The 25,479-nt window shown below is 35.6% G+C and overlaps 1 protein-coding gene across 1 annotated transcript in view; it reads right to left on the bottom strand.

The window, feature by feature from the left end:
• Window positions 1–25,479, bottom strand: part of LOC140172690 (uncharacterized) — a 61,686-nt gene that overhangs the window by 30,864 nt on the left and 5,343 nt on the right. Inside the window, exon 2 of the mRNA XM_072195822.1 lies at window positions 4,033–4,506. Within this exon, the coding sequence (XP_072051923.1) occupies window positions 4,033–4,081 (49 nt within the window). The 5' untranslated portion in view covers window positions 4,082–4,506. The remainder of the gene's footprint in view (window positions 1–4,032; window positions 4,507–25,479) is intronic.

The raw sequence follows: 25,479 nt of genomic DNA, 5'->3' as shown, positions 1-25,479 counted from the left end.
TTATATAATATGGTTGCAAAGCATTATAGCATTGCATGTGCATCCATTTAGTACAACAAAATGGCCCATCTACCAGCTACCTATATCTCTCTCAAGAGCAGAAAGGATATTAGTATTATTTTTATGGTACCGAAAAGAACCATTTGGGCATGGTATCGCTACGATATTACATTAAGGATTAAAATCCCATGTGATCGTCGAGTCATCCGTTGACTACTCATTAGGTGAGAGCTTTGATGAAGCAAGGCTCTCTGGTTTTGGGTTCCAAAGAAAAGGTGAGGTTGATGACCAAGTCATCAGAGTTATCGAGTAATTCCGGGGTTTGGTTTCACAAATTCATTAGAATTCATATTTCTCACCATTTTTGATTGAGATATCATCATTGGCTAGCTTCTGTAAGACTTTACTAATAGCAATGCATATAAATATGTGTCTATATTTTTCTAATACAAACTTGATAAATTGGCAAAATGTTTTTATACTGTTTTAACTATAACTTATACATGTAAGAGCCTCTAGTGAGACAACTCAAAATGGGCTATTCCAGTTGAAACTCATCCCTAGGCCCCGGCAAAAAATGCAATTTTTGGAAGTAAAAAACGAGATCCAAAATTTAAAAAGCGAGAAAAGCGAGATTTTCCCCCGAAAAATGGCACAAGAAGCTTTAAAAACGCCAGAAAATACGAAAAAAATAAAATAAATAAATAAATAAAAAATGTTGCCTGCCCTCTATTGTTCAGATTAGGTCAGTTTAGATTGCACATGTAAACAGAACTGCCGATGCCGGCGTGAGTCGAAGAAAAAGTGACAAAAATTTGACCTTGAATTATGTTTTATAGTCAAAATATTCCAGTAATTCAATAAATATAATGATATTTGGCCTAAACTTGAACTCATTTGCAATGAAATGTCATTTTTATTAAGTAAAGCATTGGCTTTTGCACTTGCAATGTGGTTGCAATGCTGTTGAATTCTGCACACTTTTCCGATGGAGAAGTTCATTTCGTGGAATTCGGTGAACTTTTATGGCATAAAGCAAAATTTTTATAGTAAGTATACTGCTTGGGAACTTTCTTAAAAAGCAAGATAATTGGTTAATAGCGAGATTCGCGGCGTGAAAAGCGAGATCTCGTTTTTTGCCGGGCCTTACTCATCCCCTAAGTCTTCTACAGAAGATGTAGAGATTTCAACTGAAATAGCCAAATGCTGTGTATGGGAAATATAATTACGGGGGGTCTCGCTTTTAGGATATATTGAGAGGGGAACAGTATTTTGAGGATAGGTTTTGATTCCCATCAAATATAATAGCGAGGACAAGGTAAGATGAGGGGATGCTAGAACTAGCCCATAGGACTGTCAAAACTCGTTTGCAGTGTTTTACATAATTATTATGAACACACCTATGTGAAGATTGTAGGGCTTAAAATTGTAGATTAATCAAGTTTTTGGAACAATTTACATGGACAAAATAAGATGTATAAATAGGACTCGGGTACAATATGGGGATGAGTTGAAGATGGGAGAAGACATGCCCCTGGATAAAAATCTGGAATTAAAGGTAAACTGATTTTTTTCATTTCAGCATCTTTTTGAAATTATTATTTGGGGATGCTAAAACTTGCAGTGTTTTACATATGAATACACCTATGTGAAGATTGTAGGGCTTAAAATGACTAAAGATGCATCAATTTTTGGAACAATTTACGGGGACAAAATAAAATGTATAAATAGGACTCAGGTACAATATGGGGATGTTAAAGATGGGAGGGGACACACCCCTGGATACAAACCTGGCATTAAAGTAAACTGATTTCTGACATCTGTTTTTTATTTCAACATCTTTTTGAAAAAAATTTCAAGCAAAATTGAAAATTAAAGAAAAATTGAAGCGATCACTGTCACTACGCTCATAATATGATCACACATGTATTTCAATTTATGTTACTATGAGCCAAAGCTGACAGTATTGCTGCATCAATATTAGTCTAACAGCACTTAATTCAAACAGAAAGATCAATATTGATATAGAATGGTAAATGGGTAAATTAATGTAACAAACTAGTATTGACTCGGTCTAAAAGCACCACCTGGTCTTATGTTTTAATTAAATACTTCTCACATTTAATAATAGTATGTATAAATGTATACTACTCACAATACTGTATAGCGAATAATTTTTGCGAGGCTTTTATTTTCGCAGTTAATTTCAGAACCGCATATTTAAAAGCCAGCTGAAATATTTTGCGCCCATAGGCTTCAATGTTTAACTGTTTGTAATCCCGAATATAAAAAGCGTCAAAACTGCTTCGAACAGTTCAAATCGCGAAAAATTATATACCGCAAAATATAATGCTATATGCAGGCTATATCTGCAATTATGTATGCAATTTAAAGGTAGGTCAATGGGACGCATGACCTAGCAGAGTTTGCACTCAAATATTTAGACAAACAAAGCTGACACACAAGAAGAATGGAGGGCTCTATAAATGGGATCCCACAGCTTGATATAAGGGGTGTCATTTCTGCCCAATGTGCAAGATTTTTCTCTGGAAAGGGAAAAATGCCCAAAACTTATATAAAATGTAATATTGCTCGTAAGAAAAAAAAAGACCTATGGAAACATTATATGCAATTCATGTATACAGGCTACAATCAACTCATACCTACATGTAGTTTGAGAAACTCACAGATCAACACCTGCAGCAAATTTTCAACCCAACATGCAAAATACAAAACCATTAGCTAACAGTAACACACACGTCACAGTGTACACGAGCAGCATACAGGGTGGTTTGCCCTACTGAAACAGCGCTTGACTTTGGAAAATATCCAGGAAGCAATTGACACAAATATGTTCATAAACAAGATTGAACAAATTAAAGGTTTATTCTCTTTAACTTTACATAGCAGCAAGTGAGTCTCTTTATACATATGTATTTGGGTGAGGATTAAGTTATCCTTAGTTGCAACTACAAGCTGCACTAGATGCAGTTGAGGTGCAATGCCTAAAATGCCAAGGGGGTTACTTACAATGTAGTACAAATGACCGTACAGGGACGTGCCACAAATATAGGTAGCATTTTCGGCCTTTTAGTATATCAATGACCCCCTTTTTTTAAGCCAATTTTGGTATATGAATGGGTCCTTTTTCAAAAAAATTTCAATTTTGTCAAAAAAATAGCCCAATTTTGCATCAATCTAGCCAAAATTTCGAAACTGTCCAAAATGGGTTTTTTTTGCCATGTCTACATTATGTAGGGTGTTCCAAAATAAGGTTTAATGTTGATTTAGGTAAAGTTATTGCAAACAAATATAAATTTATGTATATATGTATTTATAAATATAAAATGTATATGAAGTACCCAGTGTGAATGTCAAGTTCAAAGCTTGCAGCATAGTTAGCCAAAATTCTTGAGTTTTTTTTTACATTGGCAGGCATTTGTGTAAGCCCAGCCATAGCATGACAGATGCAGTATTCTATACCGACAAACAGAGAATACACTTATTCAATTAAGAAAGACATAAACACTCAAAAATATCCAGGAGGCATCACCTTAAAGTCACATGATTTAAAAATATTCCTGTTCAGCTGTTTGTTTTTTAACCATGCTTTTCGAGTCGCTCAAGTAAAAAAAAACACATGTGATGCGATCAAGCAAAATCAGCCGGAACTCAGAAATATTAAATTTTCAGTTTCTTATACGGTAGTAAAAAGCATTTACAAAGCTGGATTTGCAGCAAATGATATTGAAATTGAACAACCAGTTCCAAAGATATGAGCAATTAAAGAGTTTCCAAAACAACAGGAAACAAAAGGAAATACTTCCTTTGTTTGGCTATATCTCAAAATCAGTATTTCCGCGTTCCGACTGATTTTGCTTGATCGCATCACATATGAACAAAATACTCACCAATTTGCAAATCAAAACCTGATTCCCACAAAATTAAATTTACAAAATTCTATAACTTCTCAATCCTGGCACCCAATTTAAATTCACCAGTGCTCAGCTATCAAACAGCGGATAATCTTACCTAAATGTAACAACCGTCCAAGAAGTAACAGCATCCCCGCCTGCCACATCACGGTGGATAGATAAACAGCCTACGTGCTATCTATAAACTTGATACAAATATCCTTCCTTTAGCTGCAACATCTGTAGCATAGACTTTTTTAACGACTGAAATTCACACAATATAAATCCTGTTTATGTCAAGTTCTGCATTATTATTTCCTCGTACATGTGTATTTTGTCGCTGTGCTACCTAAGAACCGCTATCCCCATGACTACTTCCTCGTTACTTTTCCCCATCTAGTAGTAGTAATTGGTGAAGACCTTTTCTCGGTAAAGTTCCTGTAAATATTTCCTGTAGTGCGAGTCTCATACTCAAGTACAGCCTAGCTTCTCTTCACACACGGCATAAATAGACACTTTGCTTCTTAGCTTGCATCCGTCGCTACGCAGCACACGTCTATGACATTGCAGAGGCGGTGGTGCACTGACCTACCTGGAGTGAAAGTGAAACAAGAAAAAAAGTGGGAAATGATGTCAGTGATGGTTTTCTGTGTGGAAACAACATCGTGGTTAGTTCCTCTGTTCCAACATGAGATGTTGGTGTTATTTACAGTATATAAATTGCTTTCTATAGAAAAATATGATCACTTCTTGCTCAAAATGATGATGAGTTCAAAGACTGCAGAATTCTACTGTCTATGTGATGACCTGATCTGTTGATGTCATAAAATATGTTACACTGCAAAAAATGGGCTGTTCCAGTTGAAATCCATACACCCACTATGGAAGGCATGATCTTAATCTTCCACACAGGGGGTGTATATTTCAAATGGAATCAATCACCTATTCAGGTAACCCCATTTGAAATTCACATTCCCTCTGTGGGAGATTGAGGTTATATATGTCTTCCATAGGGGGTGTATGGATTTCAACTGGAATAGCTACAATTAATTTCCACTTGCCTCAAAATTAAAATTTATGTAATAAATTTTGAATCTCAAATTTCAATATCAACAATAAACACTAAAAAACCCATTAAATCTCATCATAAAAAAACCTTAGAAGGGAACATAATTTGAACACACACAAAAAAAAACTAAAGACTGACGGATATATAATAGAAATATTTCCCTTGCGACAGTAAATAACATGTCAAATTTCCGGTACATCCCCAGTCATTCAGGAACTTGTTCAAAGCTTTCAAAACATGTACATTATGTATCGCAACCATAAACATGTTTTAAGCACCATATAAAACCAATATGCCTTAAGATGCATTGAAAACGAACTGCATACAGATGATACTGTCGCTGAAAATCACTTCTCCAATTTCATCCGTAGTCTGCATTAGGCGAGCCATTATCTGCCGACCTGTCTTCAAACACTTTTCAACCCAAATGGTACTTTTCCGATGGCACAGTTCACTGACCTCCAATCAATAATCCCAGCATTAAAGTTGACCTCAAGTTCTTGGGTATAAGGTTGAATACCCAACATATTCAAAGGTCATGCTGTGAATGTGCAAGCATATTGGGGTTAAAGAACCCTATCCTGAGGATGAGCATGTTTATAACCCCCAGATTTTAATTTCACTCTGCCCATCGTATCCTATTTCCAAACTAATATCAGTAACTTACAGCAAGTTCAGTAGCCTATTGTATCAAGCAACTAACTGACCATTCTGATAGACAGGTAAGAGGTTACTGTAGGTACATTGCTTGTGGGGTCCCTTTGTCGGTTTCACCACAGATTTTAAAGTCAATTGTTTTACAAAATATCTTGAAATTTAAAAGTGAACTTGACTAAGTTGACTTATCTTTTGCAAAAATTGATATGACCGTGATTGACCCAGATTTATGAAGAAAATGGCAGTAAATTGCCAACTGCACTACAAGGAAATCAAACATTGGGAGCAGATACTATAAGTAAAGGTCTGCTTTCCCAGCCCACATGACCCAGGCCATTCAATAAGTAAAGGAAATGCGAGTGTGACAACTGACGATTATAAGATTGAGGTTTCCTTATCAAAAGTAGGTATCAAAATATAAACATGATTAAACTTGAAAAGGACAATTTTATTAGTAGTACTGTGAGTGCAGTGGCGGCACCAGGAATTTTTTTCGGGGGCATTGAGGGGGGCCAAGTGAATTTCGGGGGCAAAATTAACAAATTTACGTAATTTTGGATTTTACTGGGGGCAACAGGGGCAAGAGTTCTGACTGGGGCCATTTGTGAATTATAAGTAAGTAACAAGAAAGGACAGTAAATAAATAAGTAATAAACAAACAAACACACAAACACCTGACACCTATGCCGGAGGATTCAAAGCGCAGAACCCAAAACATTTAATAAAAAAGCAGGATAATATAAGCCAATTCAAATACAACAAAAGAAATTTGGCGAATTATGTGTATGTGTAAGTGAATCTTCAACATTTGAGGCACACTGATTGTGAATGGGAAGTGTATTCCATAGTCAACCACTGAAAAGGCCCTGTCTCCAGAACATCCACATGTCTTTGGGATCAAGAGATCCAGCCGGTGACCAGAATGGGTGGTAACACAATATTACATAAACAATCATATGGGTTTCAAGTTACTTGTGATGCGATCATGTGGTACAAAATGAATTGCAACTTTGAACAAAAAATAATTATCATACAATCTTCCTTTTAATCATCAACCACGCTCATAAATTGTTTGATCAATGGTCTATATCACTTTTTTCTAACGCTGTAAGACAGCTCCACCATTGAACAAGTGCATTTTGAAAACTGTTTTTAAACACGTAGTGCAAGTTGTAATATAGCGAGTTGAGTGCTGTGTAGGTCCATGATGACCATCTTAGATATGCGGCGAAGAGCAAACATACTACAAAATTTTACTTCAATTTACTTCAAATGATTGTTACTCATAAACAGTTTCTGAATACTTTAATAACACTCCCATGCCAACGGCAGCATATTGGATGTACAAGAAAGGGAAATCCCCAGATGTGGCTGTGCATAAGAAGTGTTAAAAAGGCATTAAGAAAGTCCATCTGTTACACACCATACCAACATACTCGTAGACAACATTACAATGTATAACCAAGCATCATTACAACATGCATGATGTATGCGAACCACACGTTTGCCCCTTCCTGTCACCAGGTCCCCACATAGCCACTGGGAGATACGATCACGCAGGTGGGATCCATTGTCGTAAAAAAGTGCGCACTGCCAAGTTAACTGCTCAGTTAAAACCAGAGGCAAACATGCCGTTGGATCCAATTCACATATAACGTGTAACCCCTTGATGAAAAAAAATTAGCAACGAGTATGTGTGTGCAATCAACTCATTCCAGCTCTGAGCTGTGCAATATTACAAGTTTCGTCAATTGGATTTGCACTCTTTTGTTCGGTCCTGAGATGAGTTGCAGCACACTTCATGAATGAAAAGTGTTTGATTGAGTGATGGAAATACGCAGCTACATCATGTCTGTTTGAGTATAATAAGGGACAAGTCACAATTAATACCCAGTACATTGTGAGCAGAAGGTACTAGTCATTATACACAAGTGGTGTATCACCCCTTCTTGCTCAAATTAACATGACAGAGTCATCCAAAACTGGCAGCACTGTGCATCTTCTTTAAACCATTAGACCAAAATTCACCATTTTTGAAACCGAAACCAGCCTTTTCACAGGCTGGATGATCGATCAGCAGGGCCAGATTTACCATTGGGCCAAATGGGTCCAGGCACCCAAAAATTTGAGGCCCCCAAATTACCCTCGGCCCTGATTTGGTAAAACGATCTAACTTGAAATTGGGACATTTTGAGATAAATCCATATCATGGGTAATGTGAGTGCGCTCTTTCCATTGGTGACATACTAAAATCACCACCATGCCACCAAATAATGAGATTTTTATATTTTCTAAGACATTAGATCTGTTTAATAATTTATTTTATTCAAAAAGAAAAACGTCAAGTGTTCAAACTTTAAAGCTCTTTTTCTCGAAAGAGCGATTTTAATTTCAAGTTAGATCATTTTACCAAATCAGGGCCGCCCTGTGCATCTTCCTTTTTAGCCCCAAAACACTATGTTTTGGTCCAATATAAGGTAAAATTGCCAACTTTTGCGTGCTGGCTCTTTTTTATTGCAAATATCACTTTCATTTTGGGCTAAAATAGTCTGAAATTGACATTTTTTGCACACTTCGCACACAAATGTCCTAATAAAATCATAACTTTGTGTCCCAAAGAGTCCCATGCTTCTGCCGGACCTGTTGATCTTATATACGTAAACCAAAATTCGGCCACTTGAGTGCACATGCCTTCCTCACAATGAATTTGGGGCCTCCAAATTTTGGCCTGGCCCAGGGCCCCCAAAAAGGTAAATCCGGCCCTGATGATCAGCTTTTTCGTTCATGTTGTTTACTTGAAAATTCACACAATCCCATTTTGCAATATTTATTCACCACAAAAATTGTTTCTTCCTTTTGTTTTTAGTTAGATTTGGTTGATTGTTTGTATGGTTTTCCTTTTTGTGTCCTTCTAGTTTCTGTTTGTTAGTTTCGCTGGTCGATTGATTGTTTGTATGGTTTTTCTTTTTTGTTTTGTTCTCATTCACAAACTACCACAATGGCATTTACCATTGGGCCAGATCGAGCCCAGGGCCCCAAAACACCATGTTTTGGGCCAAAATAGGGCAAAATTGCCCAATTTTGCACTGGCTCTTTTTTTTGTGGCAAATTTCACCTTCATTTTGGGCTAAAATAGTCTGAAATTGACATTTTTTGCATGCTTTGCACACAAATGTCCTAATAAAATCATATCTTTGTTTCCTATGCTTCTGCCATCACTGTCGATCTTATACGTAAACCAAACTGTGGCCACTTGAGTGCACATGCCTCCTCATGGTGAGTTTGGGGCCTCCAAATTTTGACCTGGCCCAGGGCCCCAAAAAGGTCAATCGTTTTCATTTGTGTTGTTTGCTTGAAAATTCATACATTCCCATTTTGCAATATTTATTCACCACAAAACTTGTTTCCTCTGTTTGTTTTTAGTTAGATTTGGTTGATTGTTTGTATGGTTTTCCTTTTTGTGTGGTTGATTGATTGCTTTTATGGATTTTCTTTTTTGTTTTGTTCTCACTCACAAACTACCACAAGCATGACACTGATATATGAGGATAGTTCAAGATCCTCTCCATCTAGCAATGTAAGCGAGACTATTTGACATGCAGGAAATACACCTACCACAGAAGATACCTTACCCTTCCCAGAATACTTTGCAACATGATATATCACCTCATTTCATCAATATGACACTCCCATTAATACTTGTACAGCTTCCCTTTATATTCGTTTTGAGAGTAGACTGGCTAAACTTGGGTCAATAGTCAAGAAATAAACATATTTTGCAAGATCTGGATGTCCTCTGTTCATCGAGCGGCACATTTTGTCATTATCGACACAAGCTGCAAGATAGTAAATCAGCACATAAAACTGAAATGGGAGAAATGCATTATGGGAAGTGCAAGATATTGTCTCTGTACCCCTTCTCTCACATTCAAAACTGTTTGAACCATGTTAGGAGCAGGTGGATTATATTCACTAATTTGTGATTATCCCATAATTTGTCTTATACATACATATACATACACAATTCTTTTATAAAGCGCCGTTACATCTAGACCACAGCGCATAAACAAATTCAAAGCATAAATACAATATAACAAAACAAAGTGAGCAATAAAAACAGTCAACTTTTTGGGAAAGATGTGATTTCAATAATTTCTTAAAGACTGGTAATGAGTTTGCAGTACGAATGGTGATGGGTAAATTGTTCCACAGTCCAGGAGCAGCCAGAGAAAAAGCTTTATTTGTGGCAGAATGAAGAGATTTGGCATTGAACTTATGTATAGTAAGCCGTGTTGTATCTGAAGCAGAGCGAAGTCCAGTACGCGATTGATGGTAGGGTGTGAAACAAGAAGCTAAATAACCTGGAGCATGTCCATTCAAGCATTTAAACACATACAGAAGTACTTTGAAATTAATGCGCTCTTTCACAGGGAGCCAGTCTTATCAATGTTAGTATTGAAACAAGGTACCCAGGTTTAACTCCTGGAAGATCAACCCCATATTTCTTGCATAAAAGTTAAGAAAAAACTTGACTATTATCTTTTGCAAAATTCCTTCACAGTTTATATTTTGGCACAGTTTATGGCATAAGCAAAAGTCAGGTTCTGATTGGCTAGTTGAAACATGTCATCATCACATCAGCACCACATTCGCCGATCGATCTGCGTAGCATCGCGTGACGCAGTTGTCATTTTACGCGATCGTTTAGCCAGTACGAAGGAATTTTGCAAAAGATAACATAATAAATTTATATATTTTTGGCTATAAATTTATATTTATATACTACTATGTCTTCCTTCATAATATTTCTATCCAACACACTCATGGTGAGAAGAAAACGGTACCCGAGCCTTTTTCATTATCCCTCATTCCCCACAGCGAGTAACGCGAGTAAGGCTATTAAAAAAATGCAGGAAACACACCTACTTAAGTGTGTGAACCAAGTCGCGATCAGGTAAAACATTATGAAGTAATTTATTTACATGTCAATGTGATCACACAAATATGGTGGTTAAATTGATTTCGAGAAAAGAAGTGTCTAGCTTCATTTGAGTTTGATTTTTTTCAGCAGCATAAACATTAATTATATCTGGAAGTTGACAGTAAGTTTGCCTTGATGCGGCCTTGGTTAAAAACATGTTTGTTTTCTCTCAGCAAAAATGATTTTAAAATGTTATAAATGTGTTAATAACATTTAAATGTCTGGTTATATAAAGGTCATGAAAACGTTTGTTATGAAAAAACACTACAACAACGTTTTAAAAACATTGTCAAAATGCTATTTTTTGCAAACATCTTTGCTAAATATGTTGTCAATTCTTAAAATAACATTAGGTTTAGGATGTTTTGCACAAAGTTTTCAAAAATGTTTTTGGAAAGTTATTAAAACGTTTTGTACCCTTTATATTTTATATAACCCGACAAGAAAATGTTTTCTGTAACCCTATTATGTTTGTTGGGCTGTTGGTGTATCATACCAAAAAGTAAGATGCGAGATGCATTTTATTTTGAAGTTATTTTTTGTGTAAGGATTTAGCCGTATGCACAATTCCGGCAGAATCATCTGCCTCCAAGAACTGTATTTTGATTGGTTAAAAAGAGGGCTCCATCACATATTGAGCCAATCAAAGATATGGTAGGGAGATTAGTCAGTAAGGCTGAAAAGGATCATTAAAATTGCTGAGATATCTAAAAGCTCTAAGTTGATTGGATACTCTGATGATTACATCATGTAATTAACCAATCATAAGCACAGTACGAAAGGCAGTCTAGTGCTCATGAGGTTCAGGTCAATATATACTTCAAATCTCGAAGTTTATGATCAAATCAGTTTCAAAGATGTGACAAATGAACTTATTATTAATTAGTATTTAATCGATTTTTAATAAGTGTTATTGATTTCATCTCCCCTGTAAGCAAACTTTATGGGCAAAAAAATTGATAATTATATAACAGAAAAAAATGAAATGCAGTAAAATTAATTGGTATGTATGCACCCAACACAAAACAAACCATTTGTAAAATGTTCAAGTTTATTAAATGAGATTCAGATGTTATCCGACAAGCAACTCATCTCCCTCGATCTAACAAATATACTCATGGAGTCATACAGTATTTAGCTATTTTAAGATCGGCAAAAATGGCAGGCCCATTAGGACTCCCTACATGCTGAATGTATTGAAACAAGAATTGAAAATGTCTAGCAAGTAGCTAGTATGCAACACAACAAAGAATTTAGCTCAAAACTAATGATACATAAAACCCTACAAACCATCACATATGATTATTCATGATAAACTCGATGAATAATTCATCCGTCGTTTTTCCCAAGACAAGTTGAAACAAGGTAATGGATTTTTATGCAATAAACTCTTCTTATGATAAATTTTTAATATTCCGTAAGCAAGGCATGCTGCCAGAGCTGGATTCCTATTTGACTAAGCACCCCATTGGGCTATTCTGGTTTCAATCCACACACCCCCTGACATGACCGTAATCTCTCACACAAGGGGTGTAGATTTCAAATGGGAGTCACCATCCAGGTAACCTCATTTGAAATTCACACTCCCTGATTGGTAGATTAAGGTTGTGTCTTTCATAGGGTGTAAGAATTACAAACAGAAAAGCCCATTAGAATGGCAATATCACCTGTGCGATATGATCCCTTCTTATGTACTGCCTTTACATTCCAATATCACATTAATTCATAATCACAGGTGTGTCGCCTGACTTCAAAATGGTAAAACCAATTCGATTTTTTCGACAATTTAATTTTTATGAAATAGAAGGCAGGCACTTTTAAATAGCAAAGTTATTATTTCATAATATTATTCAAAGACTTTTATTAAAATGGTTCGCCCATATGACTAGAAATGTCAACTTGATAGATGATATGACAATTTTAATGAAATAAAAATGGTACAAAACTTAAATTCTTGTGAAAAAAGAGTTGGGTTTACAATACACCAGGTAAATAGTACTGTAAATGGGGATAATTTTACCAGTTTCTTCTTTTCCGGAGGCTTTTCAAATAACTAAAAATGTTAAACATTGCATGACTGCAAAGACACCATAACCCAGTATGTATACTATTAGTAATACTTTTACAAAAAATGTGCAATATATTTAGAATTTCAAGAGCCATCATGGCTGCTGGGTGTCACTTTTAGTCACAGCACTCAAAATTAGATGGGTCCTCTTGCCGTCTCATAAAAAAGGTCCTCTAAAAAGCACTCTAATTTGAGTTTTTTTAATATTTTAAAACTTTTAAAAAACAGAATCTTGTGCTGCATTCTGCATGTCCCTTATGTGTGGTGAAACTTTTTTTACTTGGACCCACAAAATATGAGGGCCCTTTAAATTATTTTAGACTTTAATATTTAAATGGCCCTTGAAGCTCTTGGTTTATTTTGCACCCTGACTAAACATGTTGTTTTCATGTTCATATCTTCCAATTATATTAGAGCAATGTTTGTATCACTAATCGACTGCTCAGTGCCAGAAGTAGGTAGGTACACTAGCTGCCCTGTGAACATTTGGCAATTTACACACAGTATATTTTACTCTTCTACAACTACACATGACAGCTATTGCACCTTGCCACTTACCCACTTCTGGCACTGAGCAGTTGTAGTGTACTTTATTTCCAGCCGACTCAAAGCACAGGCTGCCTTAAATTAATTTAATGTGGTAATGAATCTCATTTCTAACATATGCTGTATGCAAATGACATATCATGGCAGCTTCTGTTACTAATATCTTTCGGCTCATTTAATGTCAAATAAATAACTAAATTTATTGATAATACATGTAGTCTTGCTACAAAATCAGCCTATAAAACAGTGAACTAAGTTTTGCCATTTTATGGAAGAAAATAGTAATCTTGTTCAAACTGCTCCATACAGTCAACCACTCTATTTCTAAATCAAATGCTGCACATAACTCATATTAAACCACATAACTGTTACTACACACAGACAGTATCCCGTTTCTTGGTGTTTAATTTTTAAAATATTCCCCCTCCTCCAGGGGTTCTATTGACTGTGTCATACATCAATCTACATGTATGTGTTAAATCACATTAACCAGTAACCAGTAGACAATTCGTACGTTACCAGGAGTGCCTTCTGGCTTACTCTTGTAGAAAATTGTCAAATTTTCTTCCACAATATGAAGAAGGTGGGGGCGTGAAATTCACGAAAACTAAATTGATGATAAAGCTGGACAGCAAATTATATGGAAAAAAGCTATTAAACTATTTCGGTCATTCTTGTTTTGTTAACTTTATTTCGGAGCCCATTTTTAACTATTAAAAAATGATTTCATTTTCAAGAACTTAAATAATGACAAATTAGGCTATGAACCATGATTGCCATTACAAAATTTTTTTGTTAAATAAATAAAAATTGCAAAAAATCACCTTAATTTATGATACATGTATTGTATTTGGAGATTTACATACCAATGTGAGATTATTACCAAATATGCATCATTGTTGAAATTGCATTCCAGAGAAGTCAGGGTGAGCCTTTGTCATGTCGAGAGCTATTCTATGAACCCAGTTCAAGACATGTTTCACTTTCGAGACAATAAAATTAATTTTGATGACAAATTCCCGTGAGAAAAACAAAGGAAATACAAAAACATACAGGATGGGCGTACATAATTTTGTTTGGATTGGATGTATGTGTGACCGAAACCCTAACACATTTCTAAGAGTCAACCCCTCCCCTTGCCCCCAAAACAGAATTTCTTAAATTTTATCCCAAATTTATTTTTCAACATTTTTCCTGGGTCAGCATCATCAGAAAATGAAGGAAACAATAGTCACTGACTTGCAATAAACAAATTCCCTGCACATTTTTGTACATGTATTTCAATCAAATTTGCTAGTTTGAATCAAATTTGATGTATTCTATATTCTTCTGATACGGTTCCCTTCCATTTTCTTATCACCCTCACCATTAATTCATCATCACACAGGTCTAGGCCAGGAGAGAGCTACTGACATGCCCTCAGGCACAATCATCATTCCTCTCTTGCAAAATGCAGCGAGTTTGTTGAATTTTTCATCCTCTACATTCAACAAAAGTAGCTCAGAGTCCATCGTTAAACCAAACACATCACGACTGATCAATATATCATGTGAATGACGTGGAAACAGGATTTTACAGTTTCAATTGTAGTTTTAAAAAAACGAGGTTGAATTATGAGTGTCGTGAAGTGAATAAATAATGATAAGCTTATTTCCCTGGGATGAGTTTGGTCTTTGTATACATCTTTTTGTTCTGAATCCCAAATGTGAATATTTAATATATTTTTTAATACAATATTAATACTGCGTATCCATGGTTCACAATTGTCATCAATTTTTTTATTGGACAGGACCCTGCATTTTTACAAAATTGTACAAAAAAGACACCCAACAATATAACTAATGTTTTGCATGTTAAAAGTATATCTGTCAAACTAATGATTTGCTTGCAACCTTCAATATTTTTAGCATGAAAATTATGGATTTTTTGTTTCACATTTTGGGTAAATTTTGAAAAAGTACCCATTTAGAAAGCCAATTTCCTGAAATTAATGCCCATAGATGATATCCTTCATCGCAGAATTTTAAAATTTCACTAATCGGACAAGTCCATCCACTTGCCTGATTTGATATTTAACTTTATACCCTGCTCTTTGCATGCCAGGCCTGCTCTTATATGACATACCCATTATTCCATCAAGAACCCCCATGCCATATCCTTTAACCAATCAGACCAAATGTATTCAACATTAATTCATGCCTAAAATCTTCCCGTTCCACATTAGAGAAAATTACAAAATATTACGGAATAAATGTGATTTTTTAAAATTACGCTAAATTGCAATCAAACGACACCCGCTACTGATAGCATGTGCATGACATTAAAGCTGCATGAACAGAGTAATAAAATACAAAACAGCTGCTACCATTCATTTTCATTTTATGAGACTGGATATATTGGAATTTCTTCGGGTTTTTTTTTCATGACTAATCTCAATTTCAAAATCACCCATCTAGCTCTTTAATGAAAAATCAATTAGCTGTAGAGCACACTCGTACGTACATGAGTCATGTTATATTTTTGTCTCCAAAAAATGGACCAAAATAACGCACACCTCTTGTCGGTGAATAAACGAGTATATAACCATGACACTACAAGTCTGTCACATCTACAAGCATTGCTGCGATCCAAAATATCCCATTTAAGCCATTTCAAAAACCATTAACTTATAATTGCTATATTGCAACATTCGGGGACTTAGCTTTGAACCTGAAGACTCTATTCTTATATTCCCTGATTCCAGGAAAATATAGCAATTATGATTTGATCCAAAATGCTTATCTGTTTTGGACAGGAAACCTAGCTCAATTCTTGATATTACGATTCAAAAATGTGTGAATGTTCTCAGTCATCCAGTAGTTTCAAACAGATTTTTGGAATTAAATCAAATACTGTAACTTACTTTTTGCAACTTTGATTTAATTCCAAAAATCTGATTCAAAAAGTGTATAAAATTGTCCAACTGATCTATTTAAACGGCAGGTCTATAGCAAAAACAACATCATATCATTGGCAAGCTAATATTATGAGGACAATGAAAATGACTCCTTTTTTGAGAAAATAAGGCATTAAAATTGTTATTCCGCAAAAACCAACTTAAGCGGTGAGTTCCTTCGAACGAGACAGATTTGGCCTAGAAAAACAGTGATGTCATGAAATGAGATGTGCCCGCTAGAGAAAAAGAGACTATAAACGCCTCAATGGACAGAACGATACTGTTGTTGTTCACAGAAAAAAATTCCAAATTAAGTATTACAAATTTCATGGGTTTTAAACATGTATATGGACAAAATCAGCCGCTTCTTTTTTTTATATATTAGACAATTGTGATATTACAATTCATATATGTATATCAATATCATGAGAAATATTAGGCCTAAAAAATAAATACATAATTTGAGCTTTGAATTTTATCTGAGACTAGCATATAAACTGTGTTAAGTCCACAAACTCATGTATCTGATTTCCCTGTATATTACAATGCTATAGTTTCAGTTGGATGAAATATTACAAAGCAAACGCATAGTAACAATTACTGTGTGGGCTTTGTTCCCGAAAGAAAACAATAGTGTGCATATTGTTATGCAGCATTGTTATGGTAAGTGATAGTACAACTCATTGTTGCTAATGTCAAACTTGTCAAAGTGATTGTGATTGTATGATGAGAGCACGATAAAGTGCCCGCTTCATTTACCTATGTCATCAGTCAAACGGGGGGAGAACTGAACACATATGCTTCAAACGGGGGGAAGAACACGTACGGGGCTGAACTTTACCCACACAATTTCTCCTTTTTCAGGAGAAATACGCACACAAAAATTGTCAACTTGTAATGTAATAATTATTCTCTTCGAATAGAGATAAACTTGTTTTTGCTATTATAGACCTGCCCTTTAAAGGGCCAATAAATATATGGATCCTGGGATTTGTCCATTGACGCATAGGATGGTCATAACACATCAATAAGACTGACCTCAGTTTATGACCAATGGGGCTAAAATTAAACAGCGATTTTCTTTGTTTACCTCGTCATTTAAGGGTACATGCCCATGAGTTTCATTCAGAAGCATGATTGTAAAACGGCACAGCGCATTAGTAAAAGAAATAAAAATACTAAAATTTTCACCGGGTTCAACCACTGCCAATTTCACTGAATGCTAAAGATTCCTATGCTGTGCCACGGTGACTGTGGTTAACATTCGGCGATTTTCAAAGATATACATATCAACACGTTTCTAGTGTATTGAAAATCATTTTGATTTTGATTTTGGTAGGAATACGGTCATAGAAAGACATATGACTCTACTTGTCTGTTTGTTTTTCATTTAATACAAATTAATTTTGATGAATTGAACTGGTACAACTCTTAGCACTTCGTGATAAACGATTTATTAATTTAGTAATAATAAAATGAAAACGCTGGGTCATTCAAGACGCCATTTGTAATTTATGTCAAAACCTGGGAGGACCACACACATCCGTGCTGCATGTATACGTGCTCAATCGATACTCAATGATCCAGACAATAGCGTTTGAATATACCGCCTGCTTGACACATCTTGTCACTTGGGAAGATATACTATAGGCCTACCCTAATAGCTTACAATAGATACCCCACCGTAAATAGCTCTGTTCGTTATCTCGCTGTGCTAGTTTATACACGCAGCGTAAGGACTTTTGAACCATATTTTGTTCAAAAATGATAGGAAGGGACTGTTTTCAGCTAAAATGTTGGTTATCTGCAGATGCTTAATGATACCGGGAAGTGTTGCAGAAAGGTAAGCGTATTCTTTATTTATTCAAAATATGTATATCAATAAATTTAAATTTGAAATCCAAAAAGTAAATGTCAGGTCAAAATTCTCACCTTAGAATTATTGTGAAATAAAATCAAACCAAATTTAGGCTCCGCAAACAACGTCCAATTATTCCCATTGGTGTTTGCTACACGTGCATATAATAAATTATGATTTGGGGCTAATTTGAGAAGAGTTAATGCCTCGAGTTTCAAAATACACCGAGTGATGTTTTTTGATCAAAAACATCGACAATTCAAGACTCTGTAAAAACAAATCAAGAATTTTCTGGGATAATTGCAACTAAGTGCAATGAAAGTTATGATCTAAGCTACCAGATGCATCATTAATTTCCTGACTATGATATTTAGTTGTGGGAAAAGATTACTTTAATGTTTTGGCGGGATTATTTCCCGCCAAAAATTTCAACCAAAAAGAGCATGTAGCCTTAATATGTTATTTTGTGTATACTACATCGGTGGACCCCGCATCCATATCTTTTTGCTTTGTATTGTCATTTTCTTGTTGTGCAATGTGCTCTTCTATTCTGCATGCACATATTGCATTTCACAGCTGGTCTGTGTTTTAAAATATATTTTTATTATGCCTGCATATTTGTGTAATATTTTGAACCTATTTAACTTTTATAATGTACTTTGATTGTAACATTATTTTGTGATTATGAAGCACATTGAGGAATCTGTGATTCACAATTCGTTAAATGTAAATGCTGTATTATTATTATTACTTTTTATTATTTTTATTATAGCTCAAAATTAAAAGGAGACATATCTGATAGTGAAAATTTACATTTTGAGGAAAAATTTTGTTGTGGAAATGTTACAATCCTGGGGAGACACATACACTTTTGGTGGGTATGCTCCCCTGGAATTTTGAGGTGTGCCCGGATCTTATGCGAGCCTGATGGCATACCGGTAAAAGGGGGTCTTTAGGAGCTGCGAACAGTCAAAATCAAGGGTCTTTCTTGGCTTCCTGGTTGAAAATCTCCTGAAAAAACCCCAGAAATGTGAGGAAAGATTTAGGGGTCTTAGAGGTGAAATGATCAAAATCAAGGGTCTTTCAAGTTCTGTTTTTGTCATATTTAAGGGGTCTTTCGACGCTGCAAAATCCAAGAAATGGATCATTTGTGTTAAGTGCCCCCCCCCCCCGGTTACAATATTGCTTTAAAAGGAACACTACCCAACTGACCTCTCCATCATCAAAAAACAAAAATAGGTAATTTGATCATACCAGCACGTTTATAACATTACACAAATACCGCCCATGCCCATATAAGCATCCACCCAGTGACTTTACAACAAGCTAATTGTGATATTAGTTTATCAACTGGCCATGCAAATCTGAATCATGGTCAGAAACATAATGACACACTGATGATGGAGGAATATTTTTGCATTATATTTATTACATATTTTCGGCTTAATGTAAAAAAAAACGCCCACCAAAAATGTCTTTGTTAAGTGCTTGGGTTCAAATGCAGACCATAGTGGTTCCTGAAATGTTCATCATTTGCCTTGCTTGCCTCACCCACCCAGGTGTAATGGGAAGCTATTAAGGGTAGTCACAGTTGTTGTACTGATGAACCATGCGCCATTTGTAGGCTGCAAACGTGGTTCCGACATATTCTAATGACGGCGAAATAAATGTAAAGCGCTTTCAGACTGTTTACGGCATAAAGCGCTATAAAAATATCTACATTTATTTTAACGTTCTGGTATAGCAAACCACCGGAGGTAAAGTTGCAGATTGAACTGATGGGAAAACAACTTTATTTATAAACAAAATAACTAAATAACTTAATAATAAGTTACACAGAGCAAGCTGTAGCTCATGGGATCAACATGTACATGTTGAACAGAAAGGAAAATTGATGGTAAACACAAACCTGTCACACATTGTTATCATCTTCGAATCACTGAACACCTGAAGTGTATCTTATCCACAAGATCTGCCTGATGAAAGATGGCATTGGGTCACTCTACACTTGCATTGACAAGATGTAAATCCTTCTTGTGTGGACTTGTGCAAGAAACATAGCTTGTTTCAGCTAAAAAGATAGGCTTGCATATCATGATGGGTTGTGTGTCACTGAATTGACATGGTATAAGAATACAATCACATGCACCTTCACCTGAATCTCCTCCCTAAATGTCAAATAGGTGGGGGTGGCTGCAATGGTGATTGGTGCATGGGTGTATTGTCTGTGTGAGGGGGTGTGGTTGTGAATGCATGAGAGTGTTCTTGGTATGTGTAATTGAATTGACAATTAGCATGTTTCTACTGAGCACCTCGTATTACCACAATCTCACCTTCACCCGCATTTTAATCCACTCATCTGTATCAGGTTGTTTCTACTGGGCTGTAAATGCAAGATAACAATTCACTACTCTTGTATTGAGGAAGGCGGAAGTCCAGAAAATAGTTTTTCGTGACTAGATTTTGAAGTCTTCTGCTGTAAGGCTAACTTCCTGTGTCACCCACCAAATCTTCACCCAAACTGTTTCTACTGAGAATATTACCGCATATTAACCACTATATATTTCTGTTAAGTCACAGCTGACCCGAAGCTTATGGCATTCAAAGATCAGCTGCTTCTATCCCACCCTTCTGTAGCCCCTCCAACTGACTCAGATAACACAAAGCATGCACTCAAGATGAATTTTTGCACTTCCTTGGCACAGTTACCCAGAATGTGTTGAATTATCATCTACTGTCAGAATCACAATTAACCATTCCGTCTCTTTTTGTGATTTTAGGTTAAGGAAATTGACGCACACACTTACATTTATAAATTGTTGTGTGCTACTCGAATTGGAAAGTTCTATGGCATGTGAACATGGTCAATACTGATGGTGTCCTGGGCAGCATCTTGAATATATCAAAAAGGCATGTCCCAACTGACTTGTTTACATGGTACAGGAAACCTCACATTCAGCGTGTTTCTACTGAGCAAACGGTTTACGGGGATTATGCAAAGTAATACAGGGTGATGCAAGGAATACGTGGTAATGGCCCAACAAATTGAAGGGTAATGTGGGGTAATGCAAATTGACCTCACTGTTGAGGTGGTTAATAGTGAGTAATACCCAGTGACGTGACCAGGAGAAACATGGGTGACGATTTAGTGGGTGACAGCAGAAATCACATATATTGTGACAAACTACAATACAGTGCGAGTGATAAAGATCCGACCTTAAAGCAGTTTGAAGGTCACAAAACATACATTTTTCTGGACTTCCGCCCTCTCCACTAAATATGTGGGTTGTCAATCATTACCGTGTATTTACAGCGCAGCAGAAACAACCTGGTTGATGGTGAGAGGAATAAAAATGCAGGGGAATAAAAGCCAGAAAATGTGAGGTGCTCAGCATAAACATGCTCAATACCACATACACATGGTGTTAAGGGATCTGGAATAAGCGTTTCGACAGTATTTTTTGTGGGACATGAGAGCACATCAGACATATCATATTGCATTAATATTCTGAATACAAAGAATGTTTTTCTGATATCAAAAAATTTTCATTTTTTGAAATTCACAATATAATACAAATTTTATGACAAATTATTGAAATTTGATATTTTTCACATTTTTGATATATAACAGTCATAGAAGTAAATTTTATAAATCTAATGATATATTTTTAAAGTGTATGTATCTGGGAAGAAAAGCCGACGGTCAATTGAAAATTTTGACCTTTCATATTGAAGATATGGATTTTTTTCCCCAAAAGACCTAATTTTTTTGTGTGTTTTGGTGGAAAAATCCATATCTTCAATACTGAAAGGTCAAAATTTTCAATTGATCGCCTGCTTTTCATCCCACCTACATACACTTTAAGTATAAATCATCAGATTTATTAAGTTTATTTCCAGTACTGTTAAATATCAAAAATGTCAATTTTTAATCATTTGCCATAAAATGTGTATTACACTGCAAATTTAAAAAAATCAAAATTATTTGATATCAGAATCTTCTTCGTATTCAGAATGCAATTTGATATGTCCGATGTACTCTAATGTCCCACAATAAATACTGTCCAAACGTTCATACCCCACCCCTTAAGCTCAAGATGAAATTGGGCTACCGATTTTTGTTTGATAAATTTATTAATAATCATCTAAAAGATATGTTCCACAATGCATTTCCCATTTTAATAGATGTGTTGAATTTTGAGGAGGCCTTGCAGGTTTGATGAAGTGTGTACATTTTCAGTGCGATCAGAGCACGAACTGACATTTCTAATCACTTGTAGCCAGTGTAGAGATTTCTGCAAGTATGTATGCATTTTCATGCACGATCATGCAAAAACAGTCTTTTGTCACACAGAATAATTACTCTGAATTTGAAATACGGCCAAACATTAGTCATACGGGAAGATCATTTAAAACAAACAAACAAACCTCTATTATGTATTTCACTTGCACAGGCTTAAGTTCTGAGCTGTATTCTGATACCTGTATGATGATCTAAAGATTTTCCAACTGTATCGCTTGTTTTGCTCGCTGTTCGAGAGGTGTCGCAGTTTGTGAACGGGGCTAGTTAGAACTAGTATTTCATTCAAATTCACTGTTGACGGTTACACGAAAATATCTACATAAGAAACCACAACAAAATAGCATTTTCATTTTACAAAACTTACAATTTCTGTTCAGCCTTTTAATCTGTTAAAGGTGTGTGACCAGACTGGCAGCTTCTATAGTCATTGTAGACTACTTTACAGTCCCTTTTTGATAAACAATTCACCCCAGTAATGCCCTTCCATAAAACACACCACATCCCCAGTGACCACTTTGCCTAGAGAAACAGAGCTCCACAGTTTTTCGGCTGATTTTGCTTGATCACATCACACATTTCCAAAAGTCAAGCCTTTTCGGATGAGTATGTGCAAAGCTACATTTAGCAGAAAACCCCATTAAAATTGAACATTTCTAAAGATACCAACAGTTGAAGTCTTTCCAAAACAATAGGCAACAAAAGAAATTATTTACTTTGTTTGCCTGTATCTGAAATCAATATTTCCGACTTCCGGCTGATTTTGCTTGATCACATCACACATTTCCAAAAGTCAAGCCTTTTCAGATGAGGGCGGTTCTCATTCTGAACTTGTAATCGTTTTGAGGCACTAGCTGATATTAAAGTATGAATTTCAAAAAGGGGCTATGAAGTAGACTATAGTCATGTCCCATTAGCCCTCATCAAAAATAAGATTTTTGTATCAGAAATAGCTCACATTTTTCTCATTACCAGTCAAATTTAACGTCCAATATATGTTTAGTTTAGATGGTGTGAACAAACACGTGATAACCACAACCAAAAAGTATACATATGTACTAACTATCTTACATGTATGAGGCATTTTGTTTCTCATGTATCTAAACTGCTTTTCAGCAATACAACACAAAATTTGAAAACAGATTGCTTTAACGGTAGCCTTCAATGTAAGACATAAAACAGAATATGAAACAATATGACCACAAATTTTTCTTGCATTGATGGCATCAAATATTTCCACAAAAGTCAAGCCTATCTCAAGAAGGGGGTAATACTTGAATTGACAAAGAATCATAAATTTGACAGGTTTGTACCGAGTACACATGAATGAATTGATGCAAAGAAATAGAAATGACTTCACGCATGCAAGATTTAATTTAAACATCAATGTCAATGTCAATCAAAATAATTTAAAATCAAAACATGTTTCCTGCAATTTTACTCGAATAAAAACACAAACTAACAGAAATACATTTGTAAAATTAGTTTCAATATTCTCCTTGTACATGTATTGCAACATAATTAAATTCGTAGATATTACGATCTAAATTTTCCCCTCCACATAACATGTGGCTGTACGTTACTTATATGAATATTTCAACAAGTTACTACATGGTTAGCACAATTCCACATGGCCGTAAAACAAACTTTTAATATTTCAATATAATTTTCATAATATTGAAAGCGTTTGAGGGCTCAGGATGTTCTATTATTAATTGTAAATTAAAGTCAAACTGCTGTAAGGAGATGGGGAGAATGATGCACAGAGAAAATGGATGTGTGCAATTTGGTAAAAAGTCTGGCTGGCTGGCTGCACTACACATAAATGGCAATTGGTCTTTGAGTGAGTGAGTCATTGTTTATGACTAAATCACCTAATTTAATCTTGCCAAAAAGAGGAGAGACTGAGAAAGGAGAGACAGTTCAATTTTTATTATTCTTACATCAATAAAACGTGTAGCTAATCTGTTGCTCAATATTGAATAATATCATCTCCATTAACATGTGAAATATTGTACTTTGCTGGTTGGCGTAATTCAAATGTACAAAAATATGCAAATGTATGAACTGTGCGCATGTGTAAATGCTGATAAAAACCACTTTTTGGATGAATCATATTGATTATCTATATTTTTATTCCCTTCCACAAAAGCATATATTATAAATATTTTGAATATTATAATATTACAGATATTTCGGTAATACAGATAGATAGATACAGACAAAGAGAATCACAAAGACAGAGAGAAAGGGGAAAGAGGGAAAGAAAGAAGAGGGGTGCATAGGGGAGGGGAAAGATGGGGAGAGAGTGAGAGGGGACGGGAGAGGGGAAGTGAGAGGGGAGAGAGGGGAGGGGAGAGAGGGGAGAGAGGGAGAGGGAGAGGAGAGAGACCAGAGTCTTCTTTCTTTATGACCATGATGGTCAAATATGACAAATCAATAGCCTAAAATTTAAATTAGGCACCGGAGTTTCGCGCGATTTAAAACGGCAAAATGCGCTGGCCACTTTTCAAAATGCGCCAAAATGCGCCAAAAAATAGGTCAAAATGCGCTAAAATGCGTGATCCCATGTTATCAATGCAAAACACGAGAAAAACATCGGTAAAACCATGGCCTGTCAATCAATTACGAACGACTTCCGGTTCATTTCCAGTTTCTGGAAAAAATAAAAATAAAGATGGCGACCATCACAAATCGTCGATCGAAATGTCGAAAGCAAGGGCAAATTTCCCCACATTATGCTTGGTTTAATGATCGTTATTTGTATTTTGATGTACATAAGTGAAGTTAGAACCAATATTGCGTGAATTTTCTTGTAAATGCTGCCGATTTGGGGCATAAAATCGTAAGTTTTAACTTTAAGCTTATCGATGGGTCAAAATCGTGAACATTCTCGATGGAACCCAAAATGCGCTTTGGACACCCAAATGCGCGAAAATGTGCGCTTTTGCGCGAACCGCGCAAAACTCCGGTGCCTAATTTAAATGCTCAAATTTGTCAAAATTGAGAAATACTAATTGATATAAGTTGTAATTTTAATTGAATAAATAAAAATGATTCTTTCAATCGAACAGGGTGCTCATTTTTATCAAGTTTTGGATTTCTTGTAGCTCGCTATTCCCAAAACTAAATGTAGGGCTTTACCTAAAAG

The sequence above is a fragment of the Amphiura filiformis genome, chromosome 16 (assembly GCF_039555335.1).
Source record: "Amphiura filiformis chromosome 16, Afil_fr2py, whole genome shotgun sequence".
Classification (NCBI taxonomy): domain Eukaryota; kingdom Metazoa; phylum Echinodermata; class Ophiuroidea; order Amphilepidida; family Amphiuridae; genus Amphiura; species Amphiura filiformis.
This window is presented reverse-complemented; position numbering and strand designations above follow the sequence as displayed.